Here is a 27969-nt window from a genome sequence, read left to right as displayed (position 1 = left end):
GTGAGTCTAAAGCTTTTTTATTTATTTATAATTCATTACAAGTTTTTTATCGAGTAAAGATGAAATAAACCTAACATGACTGTTTGCAATGACAACTCTTAATACCACTACATCCACCCTCAGAATAAAATGTCAACACAAAAATCCAAGTGATCCAGCTCATTAAACTCACAGGTAAACTGAGTTTTTCTGAAACCAATAAGGAGCTTTTTATTCAGAACAACTTTATTAAGACATTGGCAAGGCAAATACGCCATCATAAATTTTATTCTGAGTAACAATAAAGTGCTGAATGATAATTACCTGAACTTTTTTAGTACTTTTCACTTATTTTTTCTTAAGTTTAAAAGAGCCCTTTCTGTGGCATTAGCAAAGCTGTTAAAAAAACAAAACAGCAACCAAAAAAAGAAAGAAAGAAAGAAGGGAGGAAGCAAGGGGAAGAAAGGAAGAAAAAAAAAAAGAAAGAGAAAAAAGTTAATTTTCAGTAAAGGAACAGGAAGCACTGCAATCTTTTGTGTTTAATTATGGTGACAAATAATTGAGACCAAAGTAATCCATGCAAGTTATCCTCAAAGGTATACTTAAGCTTGAAGAAAGAAAGAACACTGTTACTGACCTTTGATACTATGGCAGTAAATGGCATACTAAAATACCTTAATTATCCTAGATGCCTAGGTCTGGCTTGGCAAGCATCATGCCACTGACATGCTTCAGCTCTTTTAGTAACTAAAAGTGATTTGCTGTTCAATTATTGAATATTTCAATGTGACCCATAAAGCTGTGTGATAAACTCTGAGGTTAAATTTAAGCAAATTCTCTACATTTAATCACATCATCGGCACAAGCAGGACAATGCTGGCGTAGCATGAAAGGTGGGTTACTTTGTGAAGAGTCTTCCTTTTACTGCATGATATATTAAGATGACAGACCTAAATCTCAACTGGGTTAACGAGTTAGAATAGATTTGCTTCCCAAATTTAGCACACAATAATTTCAGTGGATTAGAAAAAGAAATCTCAGATGTAAAGAAAAAAACAACAAAAAAGCTCAAGCTCTGGTAGCTAACCTGTAGCTCTACAAATTGTCATGCTACAAGAGTACTTTCATAAAATGAACTTTGTAACATAGTTAACAGTGTTTCAGAGTTGAAGCTGACCAACTGCTGCATAGAAATATGCTAACATACAACAGTCAAGTTGAAGCCCGTGCATAGAGAAGATAAAGCACTTATGGTAAACTGCAAATGGTAACAAGTCCATAAAGTTCATACAACTTAACATGGGCCCATGAGGGGAGAAAAACTGCTAAGTAGAAATGGTTAAGTTAAAAATAAAGTGGAAACAGGAGAGAAGTTTGGAGAAAAGAGGGAAGAAGCAGAAAAAAAGACCTTCAATTGTATAAAATTCACAAATCAGAAAAGTATAAAGACACCACTGAAAAATGGTTAACTCCGTCCCAAACACCCAACGCAAACAAAATCAGAATGGATAAGCCTTTGGCAGACAATTTTAGAAACTGAATATGACATTTCATTTCTCAGTAATTCACAAACAATATATTATATGGTCTATTTATATTAAATACTGGGAAACCAATCCTGTAAATTTGATGCTTACAATGCTTTAGCCAATGAGAGCACAATGGGATCAAGCTAAATGAATGCTGGTGTTATCACAACAGTGCTCATTTATGAAACAACTGTTACCAATTCGTGCTTTAACAGTCAAAATATCATCTGTGAAGTGAAACGAAGGTCTCTAGCTTTTCTGGGATGTGCCCTTTATAGTATATTCTATGATTCACTATGACACGGGCAGCAAGACACTGCAACGTGGTATGGTTTATAGGCTGGATCAAATTCTTAGCTATTTCCTTCTCGTCCAGCAAATCACTAGCAGTTTGTTTGTGCAAGTTTGTGGCATCAAAATGTGCACCTGATTTAATAAGGAGATTCATGATGTCTGGATGGTTGTTCAGAGCAGCGATATGGAGGGGACTGTTGTCATCAGAGTCTCTGACGTTCACATCAGCACCACATTCTATCAGTATTGCAGTAACTTGCAGAGATGGAAATTTACAGACAGGGTACCGCCCTACACAGGTAGTATTCTTGTCCACAGCCAGATGAAGAGGGCTGAAGTTATTCTTTCCCCTTGGATGCAGCTTAAGAAACCTGTATATAGTCTGCTTTTTGAAATGGTCCTGCTCTAGGGTACAAGGAACTTTTTCTAATAAGCAAATCAAGTGCAAAATGATGGAAAGAGCCTTATTTAACTGTAATGGGTCAGCTGGACACTGAGTTTGTTTGATAGCTCGCTCTATTTCAAGGACACTTTTGCACAGTATGCCCATAAGATCATCAAAGGTAACAGTGGTGCCCAGCAGGCCTTTAGCCCTATCCTGCAGCATGAAAGAGAACAGTTCTGCAAAAGATAATAGGCTGCTGGCGGTCATTGGGCTGAGAGGGTCCAAATTGTTCTGCTGCATATCCAAAGCATACTTCCATAGGTTGATGCATCGTTTGAAATTTCCGGAGTCTGCATAGACAGCACCTCTATATCTAATATAGTAAGAGGTGTCAGGATGAGAAGGACCGAGAATGCGTTCTCTAATTAACAGTGCCTGCATTCTCATCTCATCAGGATCAGCAATAAGACCTTCTAGCTCTTCTGCACTGTTTACCTCCTTGGCGTAATCATAAGCCATTATTAGTGTCTGCGGTACTGGTTTGCTAATGATATTAGTCCTATCACTGTACCTCATGTTCATTGCCTTTTTCCAGTATTTCAAAGCCCCAAGGAGGTCTCTTTTTTTGTCTACAAATGTAGCTCCCAGGAGCTCTAGAGCATTGATCCGTTCTGTCTTGCTGGTCTGTGCATGGTGAGTCAGAAAATCCACAATGTTTGTGTGACCAGTCACACTTGCAGAGAGAAGGGGAGTCATTCCATAACCATCCTTTTCCATCTTGGCACAATACATAAGAAGCATCTTCATAATGTCCAAACTTCCAGACTCTGCACAATCATGCAATGCAGTATTACCTTAGAGAAGGAAAAAGAAATAACATATTTTGAGGAACCAGGATACAACGTAATACATAAGTGTACTTTAAAACCTAAAGAAAAGTAGGCAGCTCCAAGCCACCCTCAATGAGACATACTTTAATTTGATTCCAAATAAGAAGAAAAGATCCCCAGCACCTAAAATTAATGTCTGACACACAGCAAGGGAAAAATAATATTGGTTAAATTCTCTGAATAAATGAAATGACCAAATTAGGCATGAAAAGATATTCAAAGTCACTAAATGAAATTCAAAATTAGTCCATGGCCCTTTTGGTATTTTTTGATGTTTTCAAGTATATATTCTACAACTAAAAACTGATGAAATTAACCAGCTGTGCAGTTTTGCTGTCACATAACTTTCTGAGTCAGATTCCACATTTATAAACAAGAAATCTATTCTGTAAGTATCTAAGATTCTTCAATTTGATTCTAAGAGTGAGAAGTTATTTTTTCAGTATTTCCAGATTGCCAAGTGAACTTCAGCTTTAGTCAAAAATATTGGTAACAAAGTACTTTCTTCAAAAAACTCCCATAAGAAAAACAAATCCACTGAAATCTAAAAAACACGTGGGTGGTTGAATATGAACTTTAAAAGGAGACATCTGAAGTGTCCTTTCATAATGCATTACTTCCCACTGTAATTTAACTTTCTTAAACATTCTTTTTAGATGTACTAAATGTTCTAATACTGTCCGCTTCTTCCCACACATGGATTAAAACTGACAACAGGCACTGGCACACTAATAAAAAGCCCTGTATGGATGGAACATATGAAGACAATAACCACTCAAGTTATTTTAGCTACCTAAGCTTAATGATAAACATTCTCCTTACGATCAAAACAGAAATTATCATGCAGACCTTTGGTATTCACATAGTGTTTACAGAAAACTTCAACAGTGAGTCACTTTAGGCATGTGTGTGGAAAAGAGCTAACCTAGCTGGCTGAGACAGCTATTCTTAGAAAGACCTGCTTGCAAGGATGGTCCTTGGCTGGCATCTGGAATGCTGCTTGGTAAACAGTTCTAAGACCTAAGTTTCCCTAAATGGTAAGGGTGAATTCATGCGGACTACCTGCTTTCCTTCCGGGAGGCTCAGCAGAGGATGCCTACGTAACCAGCACCCAATCAAAACTCGGGCATTGAGCCTCTAATCAATCAAATGGGATTCCCTGGGCAGGAACATTACACGCTTACATTTACGTTGCTAGGAGAAGACTGTGCTCTGAATGACCTTTCACAAGAAGGACAGAGCATAAACAAGCCTGCACAAGAGTCCCCTGGACCCCACCTGGACCTTTCCTCTTATGATCCAGATTCATGTCCTTACTACATCACTGGAATAAATCTTAGCCATGAGTACGACTGCATGTTAACTCCAAACGTGGGGGTGGCCATGGGAACCCCAGGTGCAGGATATGTTCTAGAAAGTGGTTTAAATCTGAATCCTTCACATTACAAACCTACAACTAAAACTCAAAAAAGCGCAAGTTATAATAGGACTTTAATCTCTTCACAAATGTATCCTGCTTATTTGTCTTCTGTATCTACAGGGATTACACTGACAACATCTGTGTATTTATTCTGACTCAGCATTTCAGTGTCTGATAGAAGGTTTCTGCAATGTGTATAGTAACCAAGCACTCAAGAGCCCAGAACTTCTGACTACTCCTGTTATTTGCTCAAAATAGTTTCAATTAAACATGACTACTACTAAGTATATTTTTGAAAATGCTCTTGAATTAAGGATCCATAATACTTCCTTTTTTCCTAAGAAATAGACAGTGTAATAAAGAAGGCTTAGATGGCATTCTTCTCCATTCATAGTAATAAAATCAAGAATAAAAATGCAGCAAATACATATATTTTGAATACACCATATGCTGAAAAAAATGGTTTTTGTTTTAAAGGACTAAGAGACTCACATCTAGTAACGGCAGCGGTAATAGGATCCCTTCTCACTAAGAACTAGAAAAGCTGAGAAGTGCATTTTGAAAAATCTGTATGACACTAGGTAAGAGCTCATATGGAGACAACATCCAGGAGAATAAAAAAAATTAGTTAAGTCCAGAATTTGGGGAAATTTCCCCCATCGACCGCTACTGACTGTGGAAGAGACAGCTGAAAAACTGAGCAGAGCTTTTGATCTTGTAGGGCTAGAGGACAAAACTAAAGTCCAGAGCCCATTAAGAAATCCCGCTACACTTCAGGGTACAGCTCTGTGGGGCTGCTCTCTAGGAGTTAAGATGAAGCGCAAATAAACCCATCATCACAGGAACTGAAATGGAAATTAAAATCATCTTGATATGGAATTAAAGTAATCCAGGACTGCTGGCATATGTAATCAAAAGCCAGAAGCAAATACAAATACTATTTAGATGAAGCAATTATCACACTCGGGTTCAAATTATTTATATACATATTCTTCATCTGCAATGTTTGGTATCTAATCGAACATAATGGACGGAAGAGAAAATCAGGAGCCATAACACAAAAACCAAGAGAAGTAAGAGCGAAGAGAAAGGCCCAACAGAGGACCTAGATAATACAGCTATCAACACAAGGCTTTGAAGGAACAATTATGCTTAGAATATTCAGAAGGACTTAAAGTTTTGAGAATTAGAAAACTGGAAACTAAAAAAAAGAACAAAATGAACACTCTAGAACTGAAAAACTCAATGGGTGGCTTTAAAAGCAGACTACACACAGTTGAATAAGCAATCAGTGAACTAGAAAATAAGTCAGATGAAAATACACAGAAAGACGCATGAAAGTGAAAGGATGAAAAAGCAGGAGACTATAAGAGACAGAGGAATTGATGTCAGAAGGATTAATACACTTAAAACCAGAATTCTAGAGGAAGAAAAAGGGCCAAGGCAAGGCAATATTTACAGAGATAAAGTCTGAGAATTTTCTGAAGCTGATCAACGATTAAGCCACAATTTCAAAAAGTTTTACAAACAAGAAGGCTAGATAAAAAAGAAACTTACACCGAGGCACACTACAACAAAACTGCTGAATACTAAGGACAAAGAGAAAAATCTTAGAACAAAAGAACAGGTAGAAATGACCAGCAAAAGAACAATTAGATTGATAGCAAAGTTCTAATCAGAAACAAAAGAAGCCTTAAAGCACTAAAGGAAAATAAATGCCAACTTATTTGGGAGATATCTAAATAAATATTGACTTTAAACATTAAAACAGGGTTTGAGACGTGTATAAAAGAAAAATGCTTGATAGTAATCGCATACAAGTAATGATGGTAATGAGTTAAAGTATTCTAAGATTTCTGCATTGCTTAGAAAAAGGTAAAATTAGTAATTTATGTTAGAGGTTAATAAGTCAAAGTAGTACTATCTAGAAGAACCACTAAAATAATAGAGGGTATACATGCAGATAATTACTACATATCCTACAATACAGAAAAAAATTGAAAAAATGAAAACTAATCCAAATGACAACAGAAACAAAGACTACAAAATAGCTGGAAAAATAAAAATCAGCAAGGAGATTAAAACCCAAATACCTAAGTAGTTATATTAAATACAACAAACTAAATGTGCCATTAAAATATAAAAACTATCAGATTAAAAATACAAACACCTAAAACTCAACTACATGCTGCTTACATGAGAAATACCTTAAATGTAAGAACAGAAAAAGGCTGATGTAAAATGATGAAAAAAAAAAATATATATCTTAGGCAAAAACTAACCATAAGAAAACTATCTGATAGTAAAATATGAGATTAAGTAGACTTTAAAACAAAATGCATGTTTAGAGATAAAGAAATATTTTATAATATGAAATTCAAAACAACATAAAGATATAATTCTGTTTGTTTTCATCTAAAAACACAGCAAAATAAAGCAAAAATCAACAGAACTACAAAGAAAATCAGATAAATCCACTAATAATACATTTCAACACACCTTTCTCAGTATAGAAGACCAAAATCAGTAACGATACAGAAAATTGAACACAATCAGTTCAGTTCAGTCGCTCAGTCGTATCTGACTCGTTAAGACCCCATGAACTGCAGCACGCCAGGCCTCCCTATCAATCACCAACTCCCGGAGTTTACTCAAACTCATATCCATTGAGTTGGTGATGCCATCTGTCATCCCCTTCTCCTCCCGCCTTCAATCTTTCCCAGCATCAGGGTCTTTTCAAATGAGTCAGTTCTTTGCATCAGGTAGCCAAAGTATTTTTAGGACCGATTTCCTTTAGGATGGACTTGGATCTCCTTGCAGTCCAAGGGACTCTCAAAAGTCTTCTCCAACACCACAGTTCAAAAGCATCAATTCTTTGGCATTCAGCTTTCTTTATAGTCCAACTCTCACATCCATACATGACTACTGGAAAAACCATAGCTTTGCCTAGGTGGGCCTTTGTTGGCCAAGTAATGTCTCTGCTTTTTAATATGCTGTGTAGGTCGGTCATAACTTTTCTTCCAAGGAGCAAGCATCTTTTAATTTCATGGCTGCAGTCACCATCTGCAGTGATTTCGGAGCCCAAAAAATAGTCTGACACTGTTTCCACTGTTTTCCATCTATTATGCCATCAAGTGATGGGACCACATGCCATGATCTTAAGTTTTCTGAATGTTGAGCTTTAAGCCAATTTTTTCACTCTCCTCTTTCACTTTCATCAAGAGATTCTTTAGTTCTTCACTTTCTGCCATAAGGGTGGTGTCATCTGTATATTTGAGGTTATTGATATTTCTCCCAGCAATCTTGATTCCAGCCTGTGCTTCATCCAGTCTGGCATTTCTCATGATGTACTCTGCATATAAGTTAAATAAGCAGGGTGACAATATACAGCTGTTATGTACTCCTTTCCTGATTTGGAACCAGTCTGTTGTTCCATGTCCAGTTCTAACTGTTGTTTCCTGACCTGCATACATACAGATTTCTCAGGAGACAGGAAAGATGGCCTGGTATTCCCATCTCTTTAAGAATTTTCTACAATTTGTTGTGATTCACACAGTCAAAGGCTTTGGCATAGTCAATAAAGCAGAAGTAGATGTTTTTTTGGAACTCTCTTGCTTTTTCGATGATTAAGCAGATGTTGGCAATTTGATCTCTGGTTCCTCTGCCTTTTCTAAATCCAGCTTGAACATCTGGTAATTCATAGTTCACATACTGTTGAAGCCTGGCTTGGAGAATTTTCAGCATTACTTTGCTACTGTGTGAGATGAGTGCAATTGTGCGATAGTTTGAGCATTCTTTGGCATTTCCTTTCTTTGGGACTGGAATGAAAACCAACCCTTTCCAGTCTTGTGGCCACTGCTGAGTTTTCCAAATTTGCTGGCATATTGAGGGCAGCACTTTCACAGCATCATCTTTTAGGATTTGAAAGCTCAACTGGAATTCCATCACCTCCACTAGCTTTGTTCGTGGTGATGCTTCCTAAGGCACACTTGACTTCACATAATGAACTCTAGAGAGTTTCATTTCTTTTTGGAAAGGATACTTGGAGCACATATAAATATTGACCGCAGTCTAGGCCATAAAATGAGACTCACATAAATGTCTAGTGACTGAAACCACTGAATATGTTCTAAGTTCACAATACACGTTATATTAAAAACAAATGGGACTTGCCTGGTGGTCCAGTGGTTAAGAATCCACCTGCCAATGCAGGGGGACACAGGTTCAACCCCTGGTCCAGGAAGATCCCACATGCCACAAGGCAACTAAGCCTTTGCACTGCAGCTACTGAGCCTTTGCTTTAGAGCCTGGGAGCCGCAACCAAAGAAGCTGATGCAGTGAGAAGCCCCTACCCTAGAGTAGCCCCAGGGGCACTAGAGTAGCCCCTAACTGCCTCAACTAGAGAAAGCCTGTGTGCAGCAACAAAGACCCAGCACAGCCAAAAAAAAAAAAAACCCTAGAAAAATCTCAGCATACTTGAAATTTAAAAATATACTTCTAAATAGCACATGGGTCAAAGGAGGAATCCCAAAGGATAGTAGAAAATATTTTTAGCTGGATGATATAAAAACATTAAATAAAAAATCTTATGGGATATGACTAAAAGTATGCTTAAATGTACATTAGAAAAGAAAGGCTGTTTGAAAAAACAGCTAAGTTTCCATCTCAAGAAGTTATACGGAAAAAAGTAAAGTAAGCCTAGAGAAACTAGAAGTGAATAATAAAAAGCAGATATAAATGAAGAAAAAAGGTACCAGTGATTTTATTAACCATTGCCCTCTTGTAATCTTATATTAGTAACTGTGCAAAGTAGAAAAGATAAACTTGTTCTACAAATAGAAACCAGAGGAATCAGTATTAAAATAAAAATCCATGCCTCCCATTTGCCATTTCAATGTACTGCACATATCTAAGGCAGTATTTTAAATGCTAGTCATACTATACTCCTGTGAATAAGTTATTTCTAATAAAAATAAACCTCATAACAAAACTTCTACCAATCACATTACTTTACAACTCAAAAGCTTGTATGCTTCCTCTAAGGAAACAGCCGAAAATCTTTAGGATTTTAAAACTCTACAGCGTTGATTCTCAAACCATTATCTGTGAGAGGGTGAGAAAGCAACAAAGCAGAAATCTACAGTTTCAGAAGGCATGTCATGTGAAGCAAAGCTTAATCTTGGTAGTGGAAACACACATAAGAAGAAACACTACAGGAAACAGATTTTTGAAAAGAGAAATATTTCCCTACCCTACTTCTCCAGCTTCACTTCTCGTCACCTCCAGTATGAACGCTGCTCTGTGTATCTAGCCCAGGAGCCACAAACTTGATCTATAAAGGACTACATAGTATTCAAGGTTTTGCAGGACATACAGTCTTTGTTGTAATCACTCAGCTCTACCATATAACAAAAAGTATCCACAGGCAATTGGTTAAATTAACAGAATGGCTGTTACCCAACAAAACTTTATTTATGGACACTAATACGGCTTTTGTGTCCTGAAATATTATTCATTTTTTTCAACCACTAAAAAATACAAAAACCGTATCTTAGCTCTCAGGCAATACAAACGCAGGGGGTGGGCAGAATTTGATCTCTGGGGCAGTTGGCCAACACCTATTCTGACCCAAAAGACATTACCAATATCTGCTATACACAAGGCAGAGAAGCTGCTTAGCCTTCCCATCACTCTATCCTACGTTACCTCTTCCAGCCCCACAAACAGTCCTGCTTACTTCCACCTTCGTGCCTCTTAATTTTCCTGCAATATACTCTTCCTTCTTTACTTTTTAACTTTTCTGCCATGTTTCAACAGATTTTAGCTGTTCAAAGAAGCTTTCTTGGTTATATTATCATTTTGAGAATGTCTGGCGAATGAATGTTTCACTCATCCTGATAAGTACTCATATAATACCTCGTGTAAGACATTACATAACATGCTGCTGCTATTGTTTAGACACTAAGTCGTGTTCAACTCTTTGTGACCCCATGAACTGTAGCCCTCCAGGCTCCTCTGTCCATGGGATCTTCCAGGCCAAGAATACTGGTGTGGGTTGACATTTCCTTCTCCAGAGGACCTTCCCAATCCAAGGATCAAACCCACATCTCCTGCACTGGCAGGCGGATTCCTGACCACTGAGCCACTGGAGAAGCCCACACAATATGTTGTTGGTGTTGTATTAGTTGTTCAGTTGTGTTCGACTTTGCAACAGTGTAGGTTTGTAGCCTGCCAGGCTCCTCTGTCTATCGAATTCTCCAGGCAAGAATACTGGAATGGGTAGGCATTCCCTTCTCCAGGGGATCTTCCTGACCCGGGGATCGAACCCAAGTCTCCCATATTGAAAGCAAACTGTTTATTTTCTGGGCCACAAGGGAAGTAATATAATATGTTCTGACCTCACAAATAAGTTTTCGGACCTAAATGGCCTAAAGCACACAGAGCCTGTATTTCCTTTACATCCCAGATAGCAGTTAGCACAGTATCAAAGCTAAGGTAGATTCTTAAATTTTTAACACTAGATATCACAAAACATGATTTCAAATAAGGACAAAATTTTTAGCAGGTGGATATAGTCTTTATTCTAACAAGTATACAACCAGCATACTTTCATGCCCCTGCCCTAGAAGCCCTAAAAAAATCTTCAACTTATAGCCCAGTTCATTACTTAAAAGTTTAGACAACAGGTAAAAAAAATCCCACCCAAATCCAAAACAAAAGCCTAGTTTTATTTATTCATTTCTGGCTTCACTGGGCCTTCGTTGCTTTGCATGGGTTTTCTCTAGTTGCCATAAACAGGGGCCGCTCTTCGCTGCAGCGTGCGGGCTTCCCCCAGCTGCTGCTTCCCTCATTGCGGAGGACCGGCTCTAGGGTACGCGGGCAGGGCAGCTGCAGCACGCGGGCTCTGGAGCAGATTCAGAAGAGTGGTCCACAGGGTTAACTGCTCTGCCTGTGAAACCTTCCTGGACCAGGGACTGAACCCATGTCCCCTGCACTCGCACGCAGATTCTTATCCAGTGTGCCACCAGGGAAGTCCGAAAAGCATAATTTTAAAGCAACTATGTCATGTCTCCCAAGTCTTTTTAAATAGTATATTTTTATAAAGTTGTAATCAGAAAATATACAACTGTTTCCTGCTTTTCACCTACATCTGAGTCATTCTGTCATGTTCCATGTACATATGGTCTACATGAACTACACAGATACTATCAATTTACATAAACACTTTGCTGATGGACATTTGCACTGCTTTAGAATTTTCACTATAAGACTAATGCCTAAAAAACTGTAAGGACAGATAAGGGACCAGTGATTGCGAGAGGGTGGGCACTGAGAGAATGCAAAGGGGCAATACAGGAGTTTTCCATTCCATCCATATTGTAGTGGTGATTATATTACTGCTTATGTTCATCAAAACTTAGAGAACTATATACTAAAAAGGATGGATTTATTGTACATGAAGTGTACTTCAATAAACAAATAACATAAAAATTAATCCCTACCTTAGAGCCAGAAACGTGTGACAGCTTAAGAGACATCTTTAATTCATTTCCAAAGGAGTCATAAAATCTTTCAAAAGATTTTTTTGAATCTTTATAATTCAAAAGAATTATAAATTCCTTCAAAAGAATGCTTCTACGGTATTCCTTCTAGCACTGGAATTAACTGTAATTATATTACCTCTATACTTGGGTATCATGGCATCTGGTCCCATCACTTCATGGGAAATAGATGGGCAAACAGTGGAAACAGTGTCAGACGTTATTTTCGAGGGCTCCAAAATCACTGCAGATGGTGACTGCAGCCATGAAATTAAAAGATGCTTACTCCTTGGAAGGAAAGTTATGACCAACCTAGATAGCATATTCAAAAGCAGAGACATTACTTTGCCAACAAAGGTCCATCTAGTCAAGGATATGGTTTTTCAAGTGGTCATGTATGGATGTGAGAGTTGGACTGTGAAGAAAGCTGAGCGCCGAAGAATTGATGCTTTTGAACTGTGGTGTTGGAGAAGACTCTTGCAAGTCCCTTGGACTGCCAAGGAGATCCAACCAGTTCATCCTAAAGGAGATCAGTCCTGGGTGTTGATTCGAAGAACTGATGCTGAAGATGAAACTCCAATATTTTGGCCACCTCATGCAAAGAGGTGACTCATTGGAAAAGACCCTGATGCTGGGAGGGATTGGGGGCAGGAGGAGAAGGGGACAACAGAGGATGAGATGGCTGGATGGCATCACCGACTTGACGGACATGAGTTTGAGTGAACTCCTGGAGTTGGTGATGGACAGGGAGGCCTGGTATGCTCCAATTCATGGGGTCGCAAAGAGTCAGACACTGAGTGACTGAACTGAACTAATACCTGGGTATCCAGAACATTTTCCCATGTCTGTTCACAAACTTTGTTTTCTTTCAGGACACATATATTTATGTTCCCATTTCTGGGGTAAGTCTGAGTCTCAACATATAAGTACTTTATAAAATGATATATGTATATAATAGTCTATTATATTTACTGCATATATTTCCCTTTGTTCTTTCATTCAAGAATTAGATACACTATGAATGCAAGGTCCTGTGGAAAAAATATAACAAGCTGAATTTAAAAATCAAGTTACCGTGGCCTTTTGAGTAGTCTGTGCTAAACTATATATGCCAAAGATTAGTAAGATCACATCTAACTCTTGCTAGGTAACTTCAATGATTTAAACTTTTAATGCATAATATTATTTGCCAGGTACTACTGAAGATTCAACTCAGGCATTTTCCCTGGGTTACGTGCCTCTTAGAATCCACCTATCAATGCAGGGGACATGGGTTGGATCCCTGGTCTGCAAACTAAGATCCCTCATGACACGCCGCAGGGCAACTAAGCCCATGAGCCACAACTACCAAGCCCGTGCGCCACAACTAGGGAGGAGCCTCCACCTGCCACAGCCGGAGAAAGTTCGTGGGCAGCAATGAGACCCAGCACAGCCAAAAGTTAATTAGTTAAAAATACCTATCTTCTCTAAAAAGTGAAATAAAGGGTATTTAGCGTTAAAATTTAATGAATTTACCTTCAGCTAAAGAAAAAAGATTAAGAGTAGGCGACCCTTGAATAACTCGGAGATTAGGGACACCGAAACTCCATGCCGTGGAAAATTCAAGTGTAGACAACTTACAGTCAGCCCTTGGTATCCATGGTTCCTTATCCTCAGACAGTGTGTATTATAGTTATTATTGAAAATAATTCATATATAGATGGGCCCCTGCAGCTCGAACCCATGTTGTTCAAGGGTCACCAGTACCTTATTATACAATTCTCAATGCCTGATTAAGAAAAAACAAATTTCTGAAAAAAAATAAAATTTCTGGTACTGAATTCAAAATGGCAAATTTTTTATGATTTCTCAAAAGATGTGTCTATTATATGGACATTTCTATAAAATCAAACTGATGATACATTAAGTGTTAAAAGTTATTTCCAAAGAAAGTTAAAATAGTAATCATCCAAATACACTAGCTTTCAACTATATAATAACACAGAAACAGTGCTTTAAAACCATGAAGGAAGAAAACACAGCCATGTTCACTGGGCTACTACAGAAATGGTATGGACCTAACAGAAGCAGAAGATATTAAGAAGAGGTGGCAAGAATACACAGAAAAACTGAACAAAAAAGATCTTCACGACCCGGATAATCACGATGGTGTGATCACTCATCTAGAGCCAGACATCCTGGAATGTGAAGTCAAGTGGGCCTTAAGAAGCATCACTACAAACAAAGCTAGTGGAGGTGATGGAATTCCAGTGGAGCTGTTTCAAATCCTGGAAGATGATGCTGTGAAAGTGCTGCACTCAATATGCCAGCAAATTGGTAAAACTCAGCAGTGGCCACAGGACTGGAAAAGGTCAGTTTTCCTTCCAATCCCAAAGAAAGGCAATGCCAAAGAATGTTCAAACTACCGCACAATTGTACTCATCTCACATGCTAGTAAAATAATGCTCAAAATTCTCCAAGCCAGGCTTCAGCAATATGTGAACCATCAACTTCCTGATGCTCAAGCTGGTTTTAGAAAAGGCAGAGGAACCAGAGATCAAATTGCCAACATCCGCTGGATCATGGAAAAAGCAAGAGAGTTCCAGAAGAACATCTATTTCTGCTTTATTGACTATGCCAAAGCCTTTGACTGTGTGGATCACAAGAAACTGTGGAAAATTCTGAAAGAGATGGGAATACCAGACCACCTGACCTGCCTCTTGAGAAACCTGTATGCAGGTCAGGAAGCAACAGTTAGAACTGGACAAGAAACAACAGACTGGTTCCAAATAGGAAAAGGAGTACATCAAGGCTGTATATTGTCACCCTGCTTATTTAACTTATATGCAGAGGACATCATGAGAAACGCTGGGCTGGAAGAAGCACAAGCTGGAGTCAAGATTGCTGGGAGAAATATCAATAACCTCAGATATGCAGAAGACACCACCCTAATGGCAGAAAGTGAAGAGGAACTAAAAAGCTTCTTGATGAAAGTGAAAGAGGAGAGTGAAAAAGTTGGCTTAAAACTCAACATTCAGAAAACGAAGATCATGGCATCCGGTCCCGTCACTTCATGGGAAATAGATGGGGAAACAGTGGAAACAGTGTCAGACTTTATATTTTGGGGCTCCAAAATCACTGCAGATGGTGACTGCAGCCATGAAATTAAAAGATGCTTACTCCTTGGAGGAGAAGTTATAACCAACCTAGATAGCATATTCAAAAGCAGAGACATTACTTTGCCAACTAAGGTCCATTTAGTCAAGGCTATGGTTTTTCCAGTAGTCACGTATGGATGTGAGAGTTGGATTGTGAAGAAGGCTGAGCGCTGAAGAATTGATGCTTTTGAACTGTGGTGTTGGAGAAGACTCTTGAGACTCCCTTGGACTGCAAGGAGATCCAACCAGTCCATTCTGAAGGAGATCAGCCCTGGGTATTCTTTGGAACGAATGATGCTAAAGCTGAAACTCCAGTACTTTGGCCACCTCATGAGAAGAGTTGACTCATTGGAAAAGACTCTGATGCTGGGAGAGATTGGGGGCAGGAGGAGAAGGGGACGACAGAGGATGAGATGGCTGGATGGCATCACTGACTCGATGGACATGAGTCTGAGTGAACTCCGGGAGTTAGTGATGGACAGGGAGGCCTGGCGTGCTGAGATTCATGGGGTTGCAAAGAGTCAGACATGACTGAGCGACTGAACTGAACTGACTATGGGAAGGAGACTGGGAAGTGCTCACACATTAAAGTATGATGGTATTCGTCAAGAAGACTCGTGTTAAGTGCCAGTCCTAAATGCTGATAACTTTAAAGAGACTCGTAATTTTTGATAGCAGGCTCAAAAGAGATAGGAATTTATGCTCAGTTGTGAAAAGTACCTAACGGTGGAGTCAAGATTTTTCTAAAATTAATAATCCAAAAACATACTAGTATTCTGAGTAAGGATTAGTCTGAGTCCGAAGAGTTCCCTTGCTCCAAACCAGATGTTAAGGGATTGACTAAACAATAAATAAGTGACTGTCACCAACCACTTAAATTATACAAGAACTTCAATACAGCATTATAAATATCTCAATTTGGGTAAAACTACTTAAGATTCACTAGGATCAAGTTTTCAAAGTACTCCCAAGTAGGAAACAGAATTTATCTTTTTAATGAAATGAAAAAGTCTTCATAAAAGCTGTAAAATATTTAACAAATGCAAAATGTCTATTATAATTTAAACTGCTTTTTCTAACAATATCAATTTAACAGATTCCGCTTTTCTTAAAAGTTTTCACAGAGTTCAAACTTTGTGTATGTTTTTCGTGTAAGTCAAATAATGTTGTGCTTCTCAAACTTTAAAGTAAAAAACACCAGAGATCACAGCAAAATACAGATTCTGATTCAGGTGAGCCAAGATGGGGCCAAGTGATGACTATACTCCTGGTCTTCGCTACTTCGAGCAGAAAGGAAATAGAAAAAGAATACTTATTTTCTTGTTTGCTATGTAGATATTTGCCATATAGCTAACATGTCCAGTAACTATATCAAGTGTTAAGCATAGAAGTTTAAAACAGACCTGTTTTATATCATATAGAAATGAAAATCCTCCATTCCTCTTTATTCTAAATTTAAACATTATATGCCACAGCAAGAATAGAGTGAGTCTACTAGATTATAGTTTGATCCACAGAAAGTTTTTATCCATGTAGTAAAAGGTATCAGTAAACCTTCAGACTATTTTAGACTATTTTTAACAATTTTCTTAAGTCAAATCGAAGTGATCCAAAGTCAGATTTTAAAAAAAAATTAATTTGTAAAAGAAAATCCAAATTGCTCTAGACAATACCATCAAAAGAGTGAAAATCCACAGGATAGGAGAAAGTATTTGTAAATCATATATCTGGTAAAGACTTGTACTCAGAATATATAAATTACTCTTCAGTTGCTCAGTCGTGTTCCACTCTTTGCAACCCCATGGACTGCAGCACGCCAGGCTTCCCTGTCCATCACCAACTTCCTGAGCTTACTCAAATTCATGTCCATCAAGTTGGTGATGCCAACTCCAATCAATGATGCCAACTCACGTCCATCGAGTCAGTGATGTTACAACTCCAACAAGAGTTGTAAATTACTCTTACAACTCAGTAATAAAAAGATAAATTACCCAATTTTAAAACATGCAAAGGATAAGAAGACATTTCTCTAAAGAAGATATACAAATGACCAGTAAGCACATGAGAAGATGCTCAACATCATTAACCACTGGAGAACAAGAAATCAGAACCGCAATGAGACACCATTTCCCAGCCACTAAGAAAACTATGTTAAAAAAGGAGGGGGACTTCCCTGGTGGTGCAGTGGTTAAGACTCTGCCTGCCAGTGCAGGGGACATGGGCGCAAGCCCTGCTTCAGGAAGACTGCACATGCAGCAGAGCAACTGATCTCACGCGCTGCACCCACTGAAGCCTGCGCAGCCTAGAGCCTGAGCTCCGCAATGAGAAGCTGCTGCGATGAAGAGGCCTCACACTGCAGCTACAGAGCAGCTCCTCCTCGCCGAGACGAAAGCAAGCTCAGAAGCAACAACAAAGACCCAGTGCAACCAAAAATAAATAAAAGCTCATCATTTTTTTTAAAAAAGAGTAATAACATGTTTGTAAAGGTGTGGAAAAATTAGAACCCTTCTTAATGCTGATAGGAACGCAGTGACTTTGAAAGACCCAGTTTGGCAGTTCCTTAAAAATATAGTTACCATATGACCCCAAAATTCTATTCCTACATATATGCCTGAGGGAAATGAAAAATATATATCCACAGAAGAATTCGGGCACAAATATTCATAGCAGCATTATTGGTAATAGCAAACAAGTAGAAACAACCCAAATGCCCATTAAGTGATGAAAGGATAAATGCAGTGTACGTACAGAATGGGTTATTCAGCGATAAAAAGCACTGATGCTGCAAAATGGATGTCTTGAAAACACTATGCTAAGTCAAAGTTGCAAAAGACTACATAGTATGATTCCATTTACCAGAAATGTGCAGAGCAGACAAATTTACCAAGACAGAAATATCAGTGGTTGCCTAAGACAGAGGAGGAGATGGCTGGATGGCATCACTGACTCGATGGACTTGAGTCTGAGTGAATTCCGAAGACGAGTGCACCTGGGGGTGAAGATGGACTGAAGCGGAGAATGGCAGTGATTATTAACGGGTAAGGGGTCTTGGGGGGGAGGGGGGATGAGAAACTAATTGTGGTGATGGTTACACAAATCTATGACCATCCTAAAAATCAGTGATGGAAGGGAAGGGAAAGTCACTCAGTCGTGTCCGACTTTGCGACCCCACGGACTGTAGCCTACCAGGCTTTTCAGTCCATGGGATTTTCCAGGCAAGAGTACTGGAGTGGGGTGCCATTTCCTTCTCCAGGGGATCTTCCCAACCCAGGGATCGAACCTGGGTCTCCCGCATTGTAGGCAGATGCTTTACCCATTGAGCCACCAGGGAAAACCCTTTAAATGGGTGAACGGTATGTGAGTTATGTGTCAAAGCTCTTTTAAAACCAAAGTGTGTTTTTAGTAAAGTGTAAGTTTCGACTGATAAAAGCAGCAATTAAAAGCTCTTTTATTGTAATAGATTCCTCTGGAAATGCACAAAAACAGTTCTCATCCCTCCTCTTTAGCCTGCTGTGCTTGGCATCCATTTTTCAACCCTGCAGCTGGGGCTAAGCTGAGTCTTTAAGAGAGGTCTACCGATGAAGACTGGGAGGGAGGTGTGCAGTTCAACTGCATAAAAACACTGATTTCAAGCATTTTATTCCTGTATTTATTCCTGGTATTAGCTACTTAAACCAATAGCTTATTGGTAAGGAGATATGAATTTGATCCCTGGTTTGGGAAAATACCCTGGAGGAGAAAATGGCAACCCACTTCAGTATTCTTGCCTGGGAAATTCCGTGGACAGAGGAGCCTGGCGGGCTGCATTTCATGGGGTCACGAAACAGTCAGATATGACTTAGCAACTAATCAACAACAGCAACGTGTGTTAAGGGAGAGGTGGGAAGGGGTAGAGCGGAACCCTTTAGGATATTAAAGGAGCACAGCTCCCAGCCTCATCTCCAGGGATAGAGGAACACAATGGAAAGCCTCCTACTGCACTCAACTGACACCATCTACAGCTTAGCTTCCCCAGTGGGATGCCACATCTCCCTGAGGACACAGAGGAAGTGTGCCAGGGGATCCGGGAAGGAATGAACAAGAAACAGCTTGCGGAGCAACCTGGTCTGTGATTGAAATGTTACTGAATTTGGGATTTCCCTGGTGGTCCAGCGGTTAAGACTCCTTGGGTACAATCCTTGGTCGGGAACTAAGATCTCACGTGCCGTGTGGTGTGGCCAAAAAAAAAAAATTAACGAACTCAACTATTAAATATTATTATTAAATCAAAATAAATGCAGAATGTTACAAGTAGAAATTTTTAAATCCCTCTCTTTTACTCTTCTCTGCTAGTAGGTGTTTTTTGAGGTAACCAAGAGCTAAGCTAGAGTTCTCAAAGAGAAAGAGAATTTCAGTTTCCAACACTCTTTAAGTCCTAAGTGGAGTAGAGTGAAAGTCACTTAGTCATGTCCAACTCTTTGGGACCCCATGGACTATACAGTCTATGGAATTCTCCAGGCCAGAATAGTGGACTGGGTAGCCTATCGCTTCTCCAGGGGATCTTCCCAACCCAGGAATTGAACTGGGGTCTCCGGCATCTTTACCAACTGATCCATCAGGGTTTAAGTCCTGAAGTATACAAATAACCTATTTACATGGCAAGTCATTATCTTTGTCCATTACCTTATTTCAAACCATTCTTAATTACAGTGGAGATTTTATGTATTCTTTTTGGATTTACAGTGGGTAACAAAAAAAAAAAAAAAGGATCTTTAAAAAAAAAAATCATCTTGATTGAAATACATCTATACATAAAACTGCCTATACTGTGGGAGAGAAAGAATGCCTGGAGTTTGCTTTAAACTACTGTAGATAACAAAATAAGTGGATGAAGGAAATGTATTTTTTAACGTACACTGGCAAATGTGGATAAATGTTGAAGCAAGATGGTAAGTACATAGCAGTTTAAAGTATTCTTCTCTCTACTTTCTCCACTTGCACCTAAGTTAGAAAATGTCCATAATAAACAGGCAAATAAACTGCCTGAACTAGCTCTCTCAAATCCTTTTAAAGCTATTAAGGTTGGTGCAAAAATAACTGCAGTTGAACTTTGCCATTTGATACTGGAATACATTCTTAAATAAATGCGGTTCTGTTACACATCATTTTCATGTGCATTTCTCACTTTATGTTTTTTGCTAATGACTTATTGTAAAGTTGCTCAGTCATGTCTGATTCTTTGCAACCCCATGGACTGTAGCCTGCCAGGCTCCTCCATCCATGGGATTTTCCAGGCAAGAATACTGGAGTGGGTTGCCATATCCTTCTCCAGAGGATCTTCCCCACCCAGGGATCGAACCTGGGTATCTAGCTTTGTAGGCAGACGCTTTTACCATCTGAGCCACCAGGGAAGTATTTTAGAGTTAGGGAAGTGACGTTAGAGAAAAAGCAATTTCAAGAAATCTTCTGATTTGAGTTCAATATGGGTCATAAAGCCATGGAGACAACTCGCAACATCCAACAACGCATTTGGCCCAGGAACTGCTACTGAACGTACAGTGCAGTGGTGGTTCAAGAAATTCTGCAAAGGAGATTAGAGCCCTGAGGATGAGGAGCACAGTGGCTGGCCACTGGAAGTTGACAATGACTAACTGAGAGGCTCATCAAAGCTGATCCTCTTAAAACTACACGAGAAATTACTGAAGTCAACGCTGGCCCTTCTATGGTCTATTTGGCATTAGAAGCAAATTGGAAAGAAGAAAAAGCTCGATAAGTAGATACCTTATGAGCTGACCAAAAATCACAAACGCTGTATTTTCAAGTGTCGTCTTCTCTTAATCTATGCAACAACAATGAACCATTTCTCGACTGGACTGTGACATGCAGTGAAAAGTGGATATTGTAAGAAACTAGTGACGGCCAGACTCGTGGCTGGACCAAGAAGCTCCAAAGCACTTCCCAAATCCAAACTTGCACCCAAAAGAGTCACGGTCACTGTTTGCTGGCTTGCTGCCTGTCTGATCCGTACAGCTTTTTGAATCCTAGCGACACCGTTACATCTGAGAAGTATGTTCAGCAAATCGAGGAGATGCACAGAAAACTGTGATGCCTGCAGCTGGCATTGGTCAACAGAATGGGCCCAATCCCTCTCCACAGCAACACCCAACAGCACGTCACACAACCATGCTTCAAAAGTTGAACAAACTGGGCTACGAAGTTTTGCCTCATCTGCCATATTCACCTGACCTCTCACCAACTGACTACCATGTCTTCAAGCATCTCCACAACTTTTTGCATGAAAAATACTTCCACAACAAACAGGAGGCAGAAAGTGCTTTCCAAGAGTTCACTGAATCCTGAAGCACAAATTTTTATGCTACAGGAATAAACAAACTCGTTGGCAAAAATGTGTTGACTGTAATGGTTCCTATTTTCATTAATAATGATGTGTTTGAGCCTAGTTATAATGATTTAAAATTCATGGTCTGAAGCCAAAGTTACTTTTTCACCAACCTAGTGTCTATACTTACGAGCCTACATGAGTTTGTTTTCTGAACTGCTCTAGAGCTCCACCTGTACCACTTATTTTTCACAATCACCGTCCCAATGTCTTCATGTATGTATTTCTGTACTAAAATGACTAGAAAACAGTCCTTGCCATCAAAGAGCTCATACTCTTTCCTCTCTTAAATGCAACACATTCATTCAACAAGCTTATTGATCAAACGTCCATTGTGGTCGGGATTTCTCTAACACATGCATACAAACACCAGGTCTCTAACCTCAAAGAGCTCACAATGTAATAGAATTAGAATGTTGTAAGATAGGGTTCTCTTAAAAAAAAAAAAAAAAAAACTCAGTCATTCCTTACTGAACACATTCACCGGCTTACCACTGCATAAAGAATAAAATCAAAGTCCTTTACCTGGAAATCAATGTCCTATAAAATTTAGCCCTGAGTGCCCACTGGTCCAAATATGCCTACTTTCCAGTTTCTGTACCCGCCAAGCATATTTCTCAATGTGCCTTTCCTTACATCATTCCTTAAGGCTTAAAAACTGTATCAGATCCCTGCTGCAGATCTGAACTCCAGCAATCCTCCAGCCCAGTTTAACTTCTCCATGAAGCCTTTCCAGTTACTCTTCCAAAATTCTATAGAATGAATTTATACTATTCCTTTAACAGCGAACACATGTGATGTGCTCTATCTTTTCAAAGCTTCCACAACATCTTGACACAATACCTTGCCGACAGAAAATGTACAGGAATTATCTGATTACCAATTTGTTTAATTATCCTGGATAATTAAAAGTGATCGACCCATGCCTAAGGATAGTGTGTCCTCTGGGGCCAGTCTCCCCAATTCCAACTCAGAGCCATTCTATGGATCTCTAGCACTCAATCACGTTCAGCTGCTCAATTTCCAGCTGAATTAAGGACTTAAGTTTTTCATAGATCTGCAAAGTCCTACTCTAAGCCTTTTGTTTATTTTTGGCATTTGAAAACAAACAAAAAAAAAACCTCAAATAAGAACAGAACAAAAAAACAAAAACAAAAAACTCAAATTAAAAAGGACCAATTAAAGTCAAAAAGTCAAAAATGACTATAACTATGAAATACTGAGATAAATGTGGATGGCTCTAAGATGGGCTTGTCTAATCACTTCTCATTTAGGGACTCTGTTTAAATAGCAACCAACTTTCCTGTCTCAAAAATCAACTGCTATGTTAAATGGAAAAGCACATAAAATATCTGTTTTTCTCCTCTTTCTAAATGCCATGGGAACCCACTGCCCCCTCAGATAATGAGTTAGTTGGGGATAAAGTATTTCCAAAAATCTAAGACAAGAAAACACTACTGCTGCACTTACCATATTGTGGTTTAAGTATCTGCTTATGAACTGTCTCTCCAATCAAACCATGAGCTCCTCAAGAGCAGGGAATCAAGGACTGAATCTTGCCTTACTCATCTTGTAAGCTGGTGGTTTCGCTAAGTCATGTCCGACTCTTGTGACCCCACAGACTGTAGCCCATCAGGCTCCTCTGTCCATGGGATTTTTCAGGTAAGAATACTGGAGTGTGTTGTCATTTCCTTCCTAACAGCCTGGCACACTCAAGGAATTCAATAAATACTCTCAATTAATGAATGAATTCCACCTTTAGGTTAAAACATGTTCAAAATGCCAACAGCCTGTTAAAAAGTAATGGAAAGAGGTTAACTAATATATTCAAATGCTAACTGCCTGTTAAAAAGTAATGGAAGGTAGAAGTCACATGAATTTTACATTTTAGCAGATCAAGCATAATCTACTGGCATTTTCTTTCTTCAGAACCATTTCCAACAGCTGACATATAAAATAAAATTTCCTAAGAAATCATTCCATTTTACCCCTAGTCTTATGAGTTTTTCCCATGTTTTGGATGAGGATAAAAAATGTGGGGGGAAAAAATCCTTTCTTGATGCTCTACCAGATCCTTCTACAGTGCTCCTGCCTCAGTTTCAATTGGTTCCTGTTTTTTTATTACCCCAAACCCATAAAATTAAAAAATGAAAAAATCTGAATAGTAGATGAGAGAGTAATTATCAAAGAATGGAAGCTTCAGGATCAGAGTGGGGGAGGTACAAATGTACTTTAATCTGCTCCCAACATTCATTAAATAAGACTCACTGTCAAATAAAGGCACCATACAAAAATTCAAATACTGCTCACAAAGTGATATATTATATGTACGTGTAATAATACATATGTTTGTTTGTATATATATGTATATAAAATTGAAGCTACATAAAACAATTTTTGGTATTAAAAAATTACATGTACCTTAAAAAAAAAGTATATTTAAAAAAAAAACAAACTCTAGAATTAGCCAAGAGAGAGCATATACCTCCTCAAGTACAAAACTGTATGATGATTGTGTTTAAAGGAACAGTCTTCTTAAATACCAAGGTAATCAAGTTAAATATTGTTCAGTTTACTAAGGAAAAATGCTCACTAAAATATGGGCTATTTATGGTACAGTTCTCCCAAATATTATACCTTTAGAAGCATAAAAAATTTCGAAAAACAGAAGGGAAATAGTACCAGTACTCATCCCTCCAATGACATGAGTTTAAAACATGCTCCAAATTGATTTAAATACATGAGTTTACCAACAATCTGTACATCATTAGGTTGATGAATAAAAAGCTGAAACAAACTAAAAATTCAACAAGCCTAACATGCAGCCATTTCTTTTAACCCTTTCTCTTCTAGGTATGATTTCAAAGCATTCCCAATACTAACATGGCCAATTAAGCAGTAATTTGTTCTTTCAAAACAATCATTCTTTAAAAGAATGGTGACTGTTTCAGGGAAAAAAAAGTCATGCTGTCCTTTGACTCAATACCTACCTCAAAGATAATCAGAAACAATGAATCTACAAGAATGTTTAAAGAAACATTTCTTATAGTGAGAAGCCAGAAGCAAAGCAATGTAAAACTTCTTTAGCAGAAGAGTAAGCAGCTATTGAAATTAAACAGCTATAATTAATGCCATTAAGGATAACATTTATTAAGCTAAAAAATAGGTACAGAAGAGCATATAAAATAAAATTGCATACATATATCTAAATGCAAAATTCAGTATCTTTAGGAGGATTATCTCTAAGTGCTGGAATTTTATGAGATTTTTATACTTGGTTGGGAAAAAAAATTTATTAAAAAAATCACAATGAGACTGTATCATTTTTATGACAAATCTTTTTTTAAAAGATTATACTAACTTCAGTAAATATATCCAGTAACTTTGTAGGGACCCGTAATTTTGAGGTTTAGCTGCTCTGAGAGGCAGTCCCTAACATAATAACAAATAAGCATTCATTTTAATTCGGCAAATCCACTTATAGGTATTTACAATAGAGCTGTTTTCACAGAAGTGTGCAAAGACACATACATTTGTTCAAGAACATTCACAGCAGCACTATTTATTCTGGATGTGACCTAACTGCCTATCAACAGGGACTAGATAAATTATGCACACGCATACAATGAAATACTGTGTAGCCACGAAACAGAATGAGGCAGTTATGTGTGTTGGAGTTGAATGATATCCAAGATAAATTAAAAAAAGAAAAGAACAGTATATATCAAGTAACAAAGAAGGAAGAGGGAGAGATATACAGACAAATATACTTTCATTTGCACAGACTATCTTGAGGACACACAAAACACTGTAAATAGTGGTTGGAGATCCAGAAATGAAAGGTAGTAAGACTGATTTTTCATAGCAAACACTATAAATCAATTTGTATTGTATGATTCTTTTTTATCATGTATGTATGCTCCTTTAAATTTTATAGCTTTTTAATATCAGACAGTGAAACTTTCCTTTGTATAAACAAACATATGTAAGGAAAATAACATTAAGCATCAATATTATACTATCATAGCAGTTGTTTTTAACAGTTAAAAAAATATCCTAAAAAAGTATATACAACCATAAACCTGAGCTCCTCTTTTGGACAAAGATATTTACACTGTTGCTAGTCAACAAATCCACATCTGCTCAACCTAGTCCTTGTTTTGCTCTCGGCACTGCAGCAGTTTAAAAAAATCTGCCTTCCCTCTTGCTATATTTAATAAAAGGATTTTCTACTGGCCACACAATAAGTAGGGAATAAGGAAACAGATTTTCTTCTTTTCAGTGATATTAATCCTTCCAAGTCAGTATGGCCTGGTCTTCCCTGATGGAATAACAAATGAAATGCCTACCTAAAATAAACAAAATGATGACTCACTAAATATAGTAGTTTCTACTACAAGGGTGTTCTAAAAAAATAAAACCTAGAATAATGTATCACATCAAAGTATATTAAGTAAACACAAGTCTAATCATTCAGATCAACTGCCACTAACATGCTCTAAACTTTGGGGAACCCACTTTCTAAGAATTGGAAGTCACTCCAAATAAAAAGAGAAAATGCTGCTTAACACAGTGATAGAGCTCTTTTTTAGGAAGGGACACCTAATCAAAAGAGGCCTGTCAATGCTGGCTTACTTAACACCACTGCTTAAAATTATGCATCACACTTCCTGAAAATAAATGGCAAACACTTAAAAAAATTAAAATGAAGAAGATGAACTCACCTTTAACACTTTTCCTATTGACATCTGCCCCCTTTTCAAGTAAATACTGAGCAATCTCTTTGTGTCCTTTGTAACATGAGATCATCAAGCACGTATGCCCATGGCGGTTTGACACTTCCAAATCAGCTTTGTGTTCTACCAGGTACTTGACTATTTCCAAATGGCCATCGAAACAGGCAGCTCGAAGGGGCGTGGAATTGGTTAAAGTCGTGTTGTTGACAGACGCTCCGTGATTTAACAAAGACTGAACCACCTTCAGATGTCCTGCTGCAGAAGCGGCCCACAAAGGTGGAGCCCCCTCAATGGTTTCCCCATCAAAATTGACAGAGCCCCCTACTTCTATGGAGGCACTGCACTGCTCTAGGAGGAATTCCACCATGTCAAGATGCCCATACCTGGCGGCCATCAAGAGTGGCGTGGCCCCATTTGTTTTTTCAGAGATCAAGGAGGAAACCTCCTCTTTGGATTTGCTTGCCAACAGTTTGGTGAGAAGCCGGAGCTTGCCATCTCGAGCTGCGTTAAATACTGCTGTCTTCAGATCCATTTATGTCCAGTCGAGAGGCTGTGCCTTATTTATACTTCGAAGCAAAGCTCCAGCTTAACTCTATCGACCCAGGCAAGAGTTAGAGGAACCAAAGTTCAGTGTTAATCACTGCACCCCAGAACGGATATAAAACCATGGAGAGTATGTTCTGTCTACTGACTTCCAACATCTGACAACCAGAGCACCAAACTAGAAAAAAAAAAAAAAAAAAAGTAGCAGTTTTGAATTTTCCACAGGTAAAGGAGGAAACACTAGCTTTTAATTTCTACTTCTGGGGAAGGGAGCCATACTTTAGGGACTACTCCGCACCCCCCGCCCCCGGCCCCGAAAATGTGGGAAAGGAGAATACAAAAAGATATACACAGAGACCAAATGTTTTCGTGGGAGGCAGTCTCTTCTCTATATACGGTAAATTTGAACACGACAGGCAACCGGTTTTCTCGCCTCCTAAGCAGCCGAGCTTTGTTCTAGTTTTTGCTCTGCACACGCCCAGGGAGAGTACAACCGACAGAGGCAGGAGGCGCGGGTGCAGAAATGTTTCCCTTTCTCACATCTGCAGAGGAGAGCCGGCCCAGGGCGCGAGGCTGGAAGGCCCTGTTGTCGCCTGGATGGCTTTCCAGAAGGAACAAAAAAAAAAAAAAAAAGTCGGACTCAACAAACTGCGGCCAGCTAACGCCAAAACCCTCACTCGAAAGGTTCTCTTCCCTTTAAAACTACTCGAGACTCAGGAAATCCGGCTGCCTTTTAGCTAACTTCATCCGCCCCGTTTTGATCCTCCCCGCCAAGGGATCCGTAAGTTCCCCAAACCACGATCGCCCCTACACAACCTTCACCTGTACCATTTCCAGATACAGGCAGTCTCCCCCCACCCCTCAAGCTCCTCGACCGGCCGCGACCCGCTCCCGGCGGCCCGCGCAGCCCGTGGCCTCCAGCCCGCTTCCCGCATTCCGCGCCTGGGGGCGCCCTCCTTCCCCTTCCCGCCCAGGCCTCCCCTCAGGCCCCTCAGGCCGCAGCCTGGGCTCCGCCGGGCCGCCGCCGCCGCCGCCACTACCTGCCGGGGGCCAGTCCTCCCCGCCGCCGCCGGCCGTCCCTTCAAAGTGAAACCGTTGTCCGCGCCGCCGTCCGGGCCGCCCCGCTCCGCCTGCGG

General features: G+C 39.1%; 1 protein-coding gene and 1 non-coding gene across 2 annotated transcripts; both read right to left on the bottom strand.

Annotated features, from left to right (window-relative positions):
• On the bottom strand, positions 1-27969 carry LOC120860989 (protein fem-1 homolog C). Its single transcript, XM_040236698.1, has 3 exons — positions 27874-27969; positions 26279-27011; positions 1-3041 (listed from the first exon to the last, which is right to left on the bottom strand). The coding sequence occupies exons 2-3, from the start codon at positions 26820-26822 to the stop codon at positions 1732-1734; spliced, it is 1854 nt and encodes a 617-aa protein (XP_040092632.1). The 5' UTR covers positions 26823-27011; positions 27874-27969; the 3' UTR covers positions 1-1731.
• TRNAC-ACA lies at positions 18435-18506 on the bottom strand. Its single transcript has one exon. It is a non-coding gene; the product is annotated as a tRNA-Cys (tRNA).

Source organism: Oryx dammah, unplaced genomic scaffold (assembly GCF_014754425.2).
Source record: "Oryx dammah isolate SB20612 unplaced genomic scaffold, SCBI_Odam_1.1 HiC_scaffold_11210, whole genome shotgun sequence".
Classification (NCBI taxonomy): Eukaryota; Metazoa; Chordata; class Mammalia; order Artiodactyla; family Bovidae; genus Oryx; species Oryx dammah.
This window is presented reverse-complemented; position numbering and strand designations above follow the sequence as displayed.